This window comes from Balaenoptera physalus, assembly GCF_965194825.1.
Source record: "Balaenoptera physalus genome assembly, chromosome: 14".
Classification (NCBI taxonomy): Eukaryota; Metazoa; Chordata; class Mammalia; order Artiodactyla; family Balaenopteridae; genus Balaenoptera; species Balaenoptera physalus.
The window spans coordinates 47,958,897-47,971,022 of NC_138893.1; the positions used below are offsets into that span (position 1 = coordinate 47,958,897).

The window sequence follows — 12,126 nt, forward strand, 5'->3', positions numbered from 1 at the left end:
AGGATTTACAGAAGGAATCTGGAGGCTGCTGCAAGCCGGCTCTGCTGTCAGCCACAAGAGGGCTCCCGCCTGGGAAGCTAGGGGGTTAGAACTGAATGCATGCGCTCGTACGTGTAACTTCATTAGAGAAAAAAGCCTATCAAGCACTAAATCCCCACTGGGTTGTGAGTATAAAATTATTGATTGGGAATCCTGGAAAGTTGAAGGCCTGCATTCCCCAAGCAGTGGTCTATGGCACAGACCTGAGAACCAGTGTTTTGGTTCGTTCTCACTGATAAGCTAGGCCAGTGCGTCTCCTGCTTTAATGTGCATAAGAATCATCTGGGGCTCTTATTAAGCTGCAGATTCTGATCCAGGAAATATGAAGAAGGACTTCCATTTAGAGGAGAGGACAGGAGAGAGAGAGGAGGGTCTGAGAGGTGTGTCCAAGCTTAGCCAACTCCCTTTTTCCTGCAGACGTGGAGAAGGGCTGCCACTTCCTGCACATCCTGGCCTGTGCTCACCTGAGCCTCAGCCCAGGCCTGAGTGAAACTGTGCTGCGGCAGGTGCTGGAGCTCTTGGAGGACCAGAGTGACATCGTCAGCACCACAGAGAACTACTACACTGCGTTCTGAGGAGAGGCCGGCAGGCAGCACGAGTGGAGCGGGGTAGGAGGAGAAAACAGGTGGCGTTCACTCCCGGGCTCTGATCTTAACATCGTGCTGAGGCTTATAGGTCTGGTGACAATTATCTCATAATAAACTATGAAATATGGTAATTTGAAGAATGGAATTTGGCATGAATTCTGGAGGCTGCCTTCTGCCTGCTGTATCCTGGGATAAAAGACTTATCTCAGCCACGACATACAAGAAAACCCTCCTCACTGGCCTCCTGGCTGGACCAAGCATCACTCCCAGAGCAGAAGAGGAAGAAACAGTGTTGATAGCTGAACTGGTTGGAGGCTCTGTTGCAGTAAAGGGGCATCCCGTGGAAAAGGCGCTTGTACTGCGGGAGCTGAAGAGCATACAGATCACCAGTTCAGACACTTTTTAAAACTTCAGACTATCAGGTACTTTCTTGGTGTATCTTGATGGTTAAGAACCTGGTGTAGAGGACTAGTTCTCCCTGGATGAGTGTCGCTGACCTACAGTTTCTGTGGGTCAAACACTAGTGATGGGTCCGGAGTCTTGGGTTGAATTCTGTCTACAGACCAACGCCTCGATGGGAATAAACAGGATCCAAGGCATGGCTCTGTATTTGTCGTTTTCCTTATTTTCCTTCTGAATCAAAAGGTGTTTCAGTACATTTCCCTGTGCTTGAGGACACTGTGACTAAATCCATTGTCCCTTAATACCCTGAAGTTCTTGGCAGAGGCTGCTGACCAATTACTTGGCAGTGGTAGATGTTATTGTCAAGGTTACCATTGAACGTGCAGGACGTCCTGACACCATCCAAACACTCGGTATTTGCCCAGACAGGTGATGGGTCATGCTTTTGCTCGGAATGACAAGGTAAAGGGAAAAAATCTGAGGTATGTAATAGGCTTGTTCTTACAGGACGATGACAAATCCAGCCAGCGAAAAGAAAGTTCGGAGAAAGATTTGGCATTAATTACAGTCATTTCACAAAAGGCACATCTGCCTTTGGCTGCTGCATTTGCACTTGATGTAATAAGCTTTTAGTGGCTCTGCTGGAGAGCCTGCAGGCCTGGCACGTTGTTCTGCTCTGTGTGGAAATGGAGTGGCTTTGCACTTAGAGTTTGTCTGTAGCTCCATATGTCAGACCAAAAGTTGGTACCGACAGATTGCTTCCTGTCTTGGACTTTTCTGACTTGACCTAAACCTCTGTGCCTGGTTGCTAACAGCGATTACCCAGCAAGCTGCCCCATGTTGAGAAGGGTCCCTGTAGAGCAGAGTTTACCTGGAATGACATCCCAGTAGTTCTTCCGTAAGGTCGGCAGCTGATCCACATTGAACACATCTCAGATGACTGGAGCTGCCGGGAAGGAGTCTTGCATCAGAACCTAAAAAGGGCACATCCTTGCCCACAGCCACCCCACTTCCAGGGTTTATCCCGAGGAGATGATCACATAGGTGGGAGAGGATGAATGCACATGATGCCCATTGCTGTGTAATTTAAAATTCTGTAATTGGGAAAAATATTTATCTATGGAGGAAAATTAATTTTGGTAATGTACACTATGAAATACTATGCAGCCATGAATTTAATGGAGCAGACAGATATTTTCACCATGGAGCAGTATTCCCAGTAGATTTGTGTGTGTATGTATATATCTAAACAGAGAGCGTGTTTCTGCATATCCACCTGTATAAATGTAGTGTGTCTACACGTACGTACAGTTGACCGCTCCACTCCTAGGGTTTGGTCCCAGGCCTCTTTTCTGTTTAGCTTGCTCCCACGGGGATCTCAACCAGTCTCAGATCATCTGTACGCTGACGAACTCCCCAGTTTACATCCAGTTCGGACCTCTGCGAACTTCTGACCTACACCCAGCCTTCTGCTGAAAGTTCCACTTAGGTGCCCAACAGACATGACAAACATAAGATGCCCAAAGCCAGGCCCCCAACCACCCCTGACCCCACATGTGCTGCTTCTGAAGTTTTCCCTAATTCAGGAAAAGGCAGCTCCATTTTTCAAGCTGCTCAGGCCAAACCTGTGGACTCCTTTCTCTCACGTCCCACATCCGACCTGCGGACGATGGCGGCAGCATCTCCCTCCTCCACCGCCACCACCTGGAGTATTGTGGGGCCTCCTACTGCCCTCCCTGCTCCCCTGGCCCCTCTTCAGTTCACTGTCAGCACAGCTTGACTCAGACTCTGCCGTCCTCTGCTTCTGGCACCTGAGGCAGCACAGTGTCACCAGGGCTCTGCTCTGCAGGGCCTTCCCTCCTGCCATTTCCCCATCACCTCTGCTCAGCTTCTCAGGCCCTGCTGTTCCTCACACACACCAGGGACATTCCTGACTCAGGGCCTTTGGACTTGCTGTTTCCTCTGCCTGGAATGTTCTTCACCTGGATAACCATGTGGTGGGCTTACCGCTCCCCTCCTTTGGGTCATTCCTTGAGTGTCACCTTTTCAGTGAGGCCTGCCCTGATCCCTCTTTTGCTGATTGCAGCCAACCCCTTCTCCCTCCTCCCCAGAACTCCACAGTACTTATTTTTCTCCATATTCCTTGTCACCATGGAACACACTCTGTATGTTTCTTACTTACCCTGCTTATTATTCAATATTTATTCTCCCCAATAGAAAAAATACTCCATGAGGGCAGGACTTTTTCTCTGTTTTGTTTCCTGCTGTGCCCCAGCACCTAGAACAGTGCCTGGCACATCTTCCAAGCAATACCACTTCTATATGTGTGTCTGGCTGCCCTCCACCTGCTAATAGCTGCCTGTCTTTCCTGGGGGACTTTCTCCAATGTCTTGGAAGGCTGTTCAGGCTGGAAGTACTCAGAATTAACACCCACCAGGGGCAGCCTCAGCCAGTAGGACCTGGGGTATAAATACTTCTGCTCCCTCACCCTTCCATTAAGATATCTCTGAGGCTCGTGTTCTAGAGCACTTTCCAGAGTTTCTCTGTGGGATTAAGCTCCATCCACCCACAGCAGCAGCTAACTTGATAATCACCCTTAATTGGCTACCTTACCCTCCTGTCTTACTTTCCCACTCTCCATTACCTTTTGCTGCACCTTGCAAATGAATTGCTTCCTTTCTGATCCTTGTCTCAGGGTCAGCTTCTGGATGAACACAACACTGTGTTCACAAATATATTTGATAAATTCTTATGAATAGTGGCTTCCCTGGTGGTGCAGTGGTTGAGAATCTGCCTGCCAATGCAGGGGACACGGGTTCGAGCCTTGGTCTGGGAAGATCCCACATGCCGCGGAGCAACTAGGCCTGTGAACCACAACTACTGAGCCTGCGCGTCTGGAGCCTGTGCTCCCCAACAGGAGAGGCCGCGATAGTGAGAGGCCCGCGCACCGCGATGAAGAGTGGCCCCCGCTCGCCGCAACTAGAGAAAGCCCTCGCACAGAAACGAAGACCCAACACAGCCAAAAATAAATAAATAAATAAATAAATAATTTTAAAAAGTTCTTATGAATAATTATGCACATCAAACAGAGATTACCAGAAGTGCTCACCAAAGTGACACACTTGTTACCCATGAAAGGTGAGATGTCAGATGCTTTTTAAGCTGCATATCTATACGTTGATAGTTTTGCAATTAGCAAGTGTCATTATACAGAAATAACAAAGCCGCCTCTCACTTCCCACCCCCCACTCACATAACCTAAATCGTGAGTGAACCAAGAATGCGATGAGACTCTTTCCTCCACAGCAACAGAAGAACTGTGAGAAGTTGAGGAAAGCTCTTGGAAAACTCTCTGGGGCTACAGTTGGGTCACCGCTCAAGTACCGAAGAGCAACCAAGGGGTCCCCCTGAAAAGGAGGGAAACTGAGCAGACATCCTCCCCCTCTCTCGGTGCGTACATGTTTCAGGAGCTGTGAACACTGTGTATAGTTAATGTAGGCGAGAAGACAAATAGTGCTCTGTCTGGTCGAGGGTCTGTTTGAAGATCCATGATTATCCCCATCTGGTAAGCTACCAGTGCTTCTCATCCCTATAAGACTCTTCTTTCTAATTACTTCCCCCTCTGATAGTGTGCCAGGACCCTGGCTGGGAGAAAGCTGAGCGGAAAGGAGTCTATTCCTTGAAGAGGAACCCAAGACTTGGTGCCAAGGATGAAAACCAAGCAAACTTGTAATTTTCCACTGGAGAAAACATCCACACATTTTTATTAGCTTGGTCTCTTCTCTACAAGTGGCCTCTAGAGCAACTGCCCCCAGAAAAGCACCTCATTGTTTCCTTACTAGATTTACATGAAGCACACAGGCAAACTCAGGAAGACCGTGGTGAGGCTTGCTGGAGAAGCCAGCCGCAGGCACCGGGAAGAGAAGCAGGACCAACCTGAAGGGAAATCATGTCTGTGGACGAAGACCCTTGCAGTAGAGTTTTTGTTTGCATAACAGTCTACTGATTGAGGCTCTAAATGTGATCCCAAGCTCCCACACAAGTGAGCTTTTACTTAATCCAGAATTAAAAAACAAAAACAAAAAACAGCCTATTTTTATTGAACTTTTATTAGGTAAACCCAAACAGATCAGTCCCAGGTTTTACGTGTTCACAAGAATTCTAAATCAAACCCCAAATTCCTGAAGAGACTCCAGCCTCTCCCTGTATGTCAAATTAAAAAGATAGGTTTTACTTTGAAACGTCAAAAGAGGAATTTTGAAGACTGCATAATAGCCCTAGTTATTTTTTAGATAGAAACAGTAAAGTGGTGTCTCATTAATTCAGACTGATGTGGTGAAAGGTTTGCGTAAACTAGTGAAAGACCTGGGTTTGAAATAGTGCCATTTTATGACTTTCAGTCTACCCAGTGTTTCATATGATGTCTGAATTACTATAAGGGAACAGGTTTGCTGCTCTGAGGAAAGCTGCTTTAATGAATAAGAATTATTTAAATTATATATCATTTGTTATTCAGTATCATTTAATTTTTATGTATTATGTACCATTTAATATTAATAGGTGATTTTAAAATACTTGAATTTAAGAGATTTGAAAACATACATCCATACAAAAACCTGTACACAAATGTTCACAGCAGTATTATTCCTAATAACCAAAAAGTGGAAACTACCCAAATGTCCAACTACTAATGAATGGATAAAAAGATGTGGTATATTCATACAATGGAACATTATTCAGCCATAAAAAGGAATGAGGTACTGATACGTGTTACAGCATGGATGAACCTTGAAAACAGTATGCTAAGTGAAAGAAGTCAGATACAAGAGGCCACATATTGTGTGATTCCATTTATATGAAATGTGCAGAATAGGCAAATCCATGAAGACAAAAAATAGACTAGTAGGGGCAGGAGGAGAGTTGGTGGTACAGGGTTTCTTTCTGGGGTAACAGAAATTTTCTGGAATTAGGTAGTGATGATGTATGCACGACCCTGAATATACCCAAAACCACTGAAATGTGGGTTAGGTTGGGATTCCTCACAGTGTGCCCTGTTCCCAGGGCGGGCATCCCAAGGAAGAGCACACCCCAGAAGGAAGCTGCATGGCCATTTTGTGCAGAGCCCCAGAAGCCACGCAGTGTCACTTCCATGGCATTCTGATTGTCAGGGCTGTCACAAAGTCACAAGCTCACCCACACTTTGTGTTATCAACAGTTTTCATCAGTGTCCATCTGATAGGTAGAAACAATTTCTGGGTTTTGTTTACATTTTTACTTCTTTAGGTATGAGTGGCATCAAGCATCAGTTCATTCCAGGCAACCTTTGGACAGATGCATTATGCCCTGGACATTAGCCGTTGCTTCCAGCAGGGGCTGAGGGAGGCCCGGGTCATATGTTCTAGCAGCGGTGTCAGCTGCAGAAACAGTCCAAGGCCGGACACTGAGGTCCTAGCTAATACACAGCTGGAATAAACATCCTGAAGAACTCAAACCTCAGTGTTCCCAATTTGCTACTTCAAGTGCTTGGAAACATGCCTACCCAAATGTTATATAATACACGAAGGCAGCAATCTTTTAAAAACCAATCACCATATTATTAACTGAGATCTCTCATAAACCAGACGCCATTCAGCTCTGGTTCAGTGACTCTGTCCCCAGTCAGATAAATGTGAAAAACTAAGGATGTTTTAAAGAAAGTGCTAATTAAGTGGAGAATATAGTTTTAGTAATAGAAATGGTCTTAATGCTGCTTCCACTTTAATCAACATAGCCTAATTATCATAATAAAGCGATGCTTGCATTTTCATCATTGACTGGGGTTTGGTACAGTTAATTGGGGCATTGGGCAACACCCATTTTGATAATCTTCTTGGCTAGAAATTGCATCCTCAGGGAGAAGCTTTTTCATTTTTGTTTGAGGACAATCAGTGAATGGAGGAAGTAAAGTAGGGGTGAGGACAGAGCATCCTTCTATTCTTTTTAGCTCTACTTTAGAGCAAAGCAACAGCAGTGTCACATAAGCTGTGATACGTGGCGCAGTTAACTTGTGATAAGTACTAAGTTTTCTCATGTACTGAAATTTGTGAATGATTAGTCTATTCTAATATAAATTTGGTGGCAGAATAATATATTGAGCTGTTAGCATGGGATTTGTTTTTCCTGTCTTTTACTTCTTCCGAGCAAGAAGCCAGCCTTGCCTCCGGGAGGTTTGGTTTGGAGGCCAAATCCAGAAGTTGTTTGTGCAGACAAGCTGGCTTATGTTTTCTGGAAGTCTGGAGCCTGGGAGGGATTGGAGATTAGTGGGCTCCAGGCATTGTAGACCAGAATGTGCTGCCCATGGTGCCTGCAGCAGGTGGCAGGTTGGCAGGACTTCTGTGGAGAGGTTTTGCAGTGTCTCTTGCAGACTTAAAGCCTTGGCCTATGATCCCCAGCTTCAGCCGAGATTCCCAAGCTTGGAACGGAAGCTTCTGCAAGCCTCCTTCTCTAAAGAGACACACTGGGGATATCAGCAGAAGACTTGGTCTCAGAAGAGTGGACACATCACCCATTTTCCAGGCACCACGTACCCTCTCATGTGATGGTTTTTCACGCATCTGTAGAGAAGGGGAGAGCCTACCCCACCCAACTACTACCAAAATTATTTTCTTTCCAGCACAGAGAATGAAGGCGCCAAGCCCTAGCTAACTTGAAATAAAAAAAGGCATATGATGTCTCACCCATCTGAGTTTTGGGAGTAGGATTCATATCACTACAATTAGAAACAAGTCAAGGTGAATTTTTGAACAAGGTCACATTCCCACCCACTTGCATTCCAGAATGGTCTCTTAGGGGTAAAGAAAGGTACAGTGTCACCGTAAGGTTCCAGGGAAATTGCTCATGACCCTCCCACAGAGCACACTACGCACGAAAACCAGCGTCACTGTGGAAACAACTGGAAATCACCGCCTCAGAGGATGGGGGAGGGCAACGTGATAAGAATTTGTTATGCTTCCTCAGTGAGGTCCACCTTATCATGAACTGAAAATATCACCGTGTCCTGCAACACGTATGCTGGTCAGCCAGAGGTGACCTGGACCACAGGCAAGTGAGCAAAGAGGATCTAACTTAGGAGAAGGCTCCAAACCACCTGAACAGTGAGTCTTCTCCCAACACGAAGAAGCTTGAAAAGGCCTGACTCATCCAGCAGCCAGCCCAGCCCAGCCCAGCCCAGCACCTCAGGAAGAGTCAGCAAGCAGCCTGTGTGGTTTCCGTCCAGTCCCAGCTTGCCTTGCCCTGGTGGAGGGCAAGAAATAGAAACGCCGCTCCTGAGAATGGCAGCCGGCCTGAGAATGCTGGTATCTGCACTCTGTCGGGGGCTGGGCTGTCAGCCCAAGCACACACCCCGTTGGGGCGAGCCTGAGAGTGGGAGTGATCTGCCTTTTCTGTCCATTTCTTGGGGACCCAGGTAACCAGGAAAAATGGGAGGTGGGCGTGTTCTGAACCTATAGCCAGCTGAGTTCTGGGACTTAGCTAGACTTAACTAGCTGTTTCCCATGTGTTCCCTCAGAGGTTGCCCACATCACAGTTCACGTGGAATTCTGTGACGGACCCAGCGGTAGGCACAGAGTGGTGCTTGATAAATGTTTCAGTGGATGGGCAGTGTACTTATTGAGTGCCAACTGTGTGCAAGGCATTGTGCCAGGTGTAGAGGGGATGCCAAGACAAAGCTCCAACCCTGTCTCCAGGGAACTTTCAGTCAAGTGGATCATAAGCACGTGCCTACATGACTTAAAACCCATGGATGCACATGGTCTTGTTTGACCCTTGGAGTTTAAAAATCTTAAAACTATTATGGTTAAAAATATTAAACCAACATAAAAAAAATTAGCTACCATCTGTATTTTTCTTTAAAATGTAGTGTGCGTGTGTGTTTGAAAGACCACAGAAGAAACTGGTATCAGGGTTGGCCTCTTCAGATAGGGAATTGGGAGCAGGGAGTGGGTAGCAGAGTTATTGCAATGTTTTGTAATTTTTTTACCGTGTAAAATGCTATACCTCTACAAATAAACAAAAAAAGGATGGGGAATTCACACCAAAGTCCAGCTTTCTGGATTTTTTTTTAGAGCATTTTTTTAATGTTTTATTTATTTATTTATTTATTTAATTATATTTTTGGCTGTGTTGGGTCTTCGTTGCTGCGCGTGGGGTTTCTCTAGTTGCGGCGAGCGGGGGCTACTCTTCATTGCGGTGTGCGGGCTTCTCATTGCAGTGGCTTCTCTTGTTGTGGAGCACAGGCTCTAGGCGCACGGGCTTCAGTAGTTGTGGCATGTGGGCTCAGTAGTTGTGGCTTGCAGGCTCTAGAGTGCAGGCTCAGTAGTTGTGGCGCATGGGCTTAGTTGCTCCGCAGCGTGTGGGATATTCCTGGACCAGGGCTCGAACCCATGTCCCCTGCATTGGCAGGCAGATTCTTAACCACTGTGCCACCAGGGAAGTCCTGGATTTTTCTTGGCAACTCAGAATTCTGACAGTACTGGGAACATTTAGTCTGGAAACAGTGTGTAGGCGGGCAGAAGGGCAGCATTAAAAGATTTTAAGCTGAAAGCTGGCATCAGATTTACATTTTGGAAAGAATATTTTGGCAGCAGAGTAGAGGAGCATGGCTCAGGGGAAGGTAGGCTAGAGAGACATGACTGCAGTGATCCGAGGAAGGGTAGTGAGGACCTAAACTGGGACGGTGGCAGGGAGACAGATGACAGAGACATTAATGAAACAGACCTGAGGTGGGTAACTGATTTAGGAGTGAAGGAGTGTGGAAAAGGCCAGGGTAACTCCCAGGTCTGCAAGACACACCATGGTGACTGCCACAGCAGCCTTAAACTAATGGAAGGGAGAGAGGGCTCAGGAGATCTGTGGGCCCTCTCAACTGGACTCAGCAGAAATCCTGAAAGAGCGCATCTCCTGAAATGCAAGGAAAAGCCCACATAGGAAACGCATTCTCAGAGGCAAATAGCTCCTGTCCCCCATTCCAGGCACCAGTAGTGTCTCAGTGATTTTCCAGAGAAAACAGCCTCTCTGGAGAACGCAGCATGGGAGAACTAGAATTTCAAACGGAGAAACTTAATGCTTGTGGTTAACAAGACAAAGAAGCACCAACTGAGAAGTAGTTTAAATCATATTCCTTCAGGGAATGGATTTTCTTGGATCTGTGTGCATCCTTTACAGCTTTATTAGTCACTGCTAAAGCCCTTTTTGGGTCACAGAGCTGCCGGCAGGGTGCTGTTCCTGCGAGGATTACCTTGAGCAACCAGCCCCAAACAGCACCCCTGCAAGTCAACAAGCCGGGCTGCCCTGGCAACATCACCATCCAAGAGGAGGGGCAGGTGCCCCAGCCCTGAGGTTTGAGGCAACCAGTAAATGAACTAGCCTAGAGCCTCTGTGATGCTCTTTCCCTATGCATGACAAAATTTTATCTCATTTGCTACTTGAATCAGAGTTGAAAATATTTTCCCTTTGAGACTCTGTGGTCAGTTATCAATTTATTAACACTGTGGCCTTACCTCAGACTTAGTCCAAGAGGTTTAAAGTAAAATCAGGGGCTTCCCTGGTGGCGCAGTGGTTAAGAATCTGCCTGCCAGTGCAAGGGACATGGGTTCGAGCCCTGGTCCGGGAAGATCCCACATGCGGCGGAGCAACTAAGCCCGTGAGCCACAACTACTGAGCCTGTGCTCTAGAGCCTGCAAGCCACAACTACTGAAGCCCGCGCCTAGAGCCCGTGCTCTGCAACAAGAGAAGCCACCACAGTGAGAAGCACGCGCACCGCAACAGAGAGTAGCCCCCACTCACCGCAACTAGAGAAAGCCTGCGCACAGCAACAAAGACCCAACACAGCAAAAAATAAATAAATAAATAAATTTATTTTTAAAAAAAAGTAAAATCACACTAATGTTAAGTCATTAATAATATCTAATGATTATTGAACAGTTATGTACCAATCACCCAACCAACTTAAATCTTCACATAAACCTAAATAGGTAGGTACTATTATCATTCCCACTCTACAGATGAAGAAATTGAGGCCAAGACTATCTTGCCCAAGTATATGCGACTAGTAAGTGGAAGAGCCAGGTTTCTACCCAGTGAGCTTAACCACTAGGCTGTATTGCTTTCATGATCAGAGAAGCCTATTCTCTGGTGCCTCTGAACTGTGAACTCAACACAGTGTCTTCAAATTTAGGCTGATGTATAGATTTTATTTTTGCTACAGCTGAGCCTGCACTAAGAACACCACTTCTGATGATAAAGGTTATATGGGACGCTGGGCTGAGTGGGTGGGGTGATATCATGTCACACTGGTGGCAAGGAGGGAGCAGGTATTTACTGAAGCATGTAGGAAATCTGGGGCAAGGCAGCAAACATTCCTATCTAAACAGCAATATGGTCCCAGAGGAAGACCAAGAGAATATGGTTCAGTAACCTCCAAGGGATTTGGTTTAGCCCATGCAGTATTGGTATTCTCAGGTTTTGTTTTGTTTTGTTTTTTAAATATTAAAGATGTTTAATGATGAAATATTTCAAACATACAGAAAATAATGAAGCAGAAAACCTAGATACCACTGAGATGAGGCAGCTGATTAATGCTTTCCCATCTCTGCTTCAGTTCTCTCTCTTGAAAGAAACATAATGTTAGAGATACAGATAAAGCCAAACCCATTCCTTCATTGCCTCCACTCCCACAGGTAACAACTACCTTGAGGTTGATGTGCATCATTCCAATGCAGGTATTTTATTGTGGCATAGCTTACAAGTAGTAAATTGTACAAGTCTTAATCATACAGCTTGATGAATTTTTACACATGTAAATAAGACAAGACCCAACACAAGATATAGATCAATAACATGTCCAGGACCTCAGGGGACTTCTTTGCCTCACATTTCAAAAATAAATTGACAGAGTTGCCAACATTTAAAAAATTTTTTTAAATCCTTGTAAAGCAACTATACTCCAATAAAAATTAATTTTAAAAATAAAATAAAATTCATTTACTCAAAATAAATGAATAAATAGAAGTTTAAAAATCTAGAGATTTAATATAGAAATCCAAATTTCTAGCTTCTCTTG

General features: G+C 45.6%; 1 protein-coding gene across 7 annotated transcripts in view; it reads left to right on the top strand.

Moving 5' to 3' along the window:
* Positions 1-12,126, top strand: part of STN1 (STN1 subunit of CST complex) — a 53,353-nt gene that overhangs the window by 35,447 nt on the left and 5,780 nt on the right. For 6 of the 7 annotated variants that reach the window (XM_082425323.1, XM_082425325.1, XM_082425326.1 and 3 more), the window contains one exon: positions 457-1,227. The exons of the other annotated variant lie outside the window; for it this stretch is intronic. In XM_082425323.1, the coding sequence (XP_082281449.1) occupies positions 457-614 (158 nt within the window). In that variant the 3' untranslated portion in view covers positions 615-1,227. Of the gene's footprint in view, positions 1-456; positions 1,228-12,126 lie in introns of those variants that run through there. 7 annotated transcript variants of the gene reach the window in all.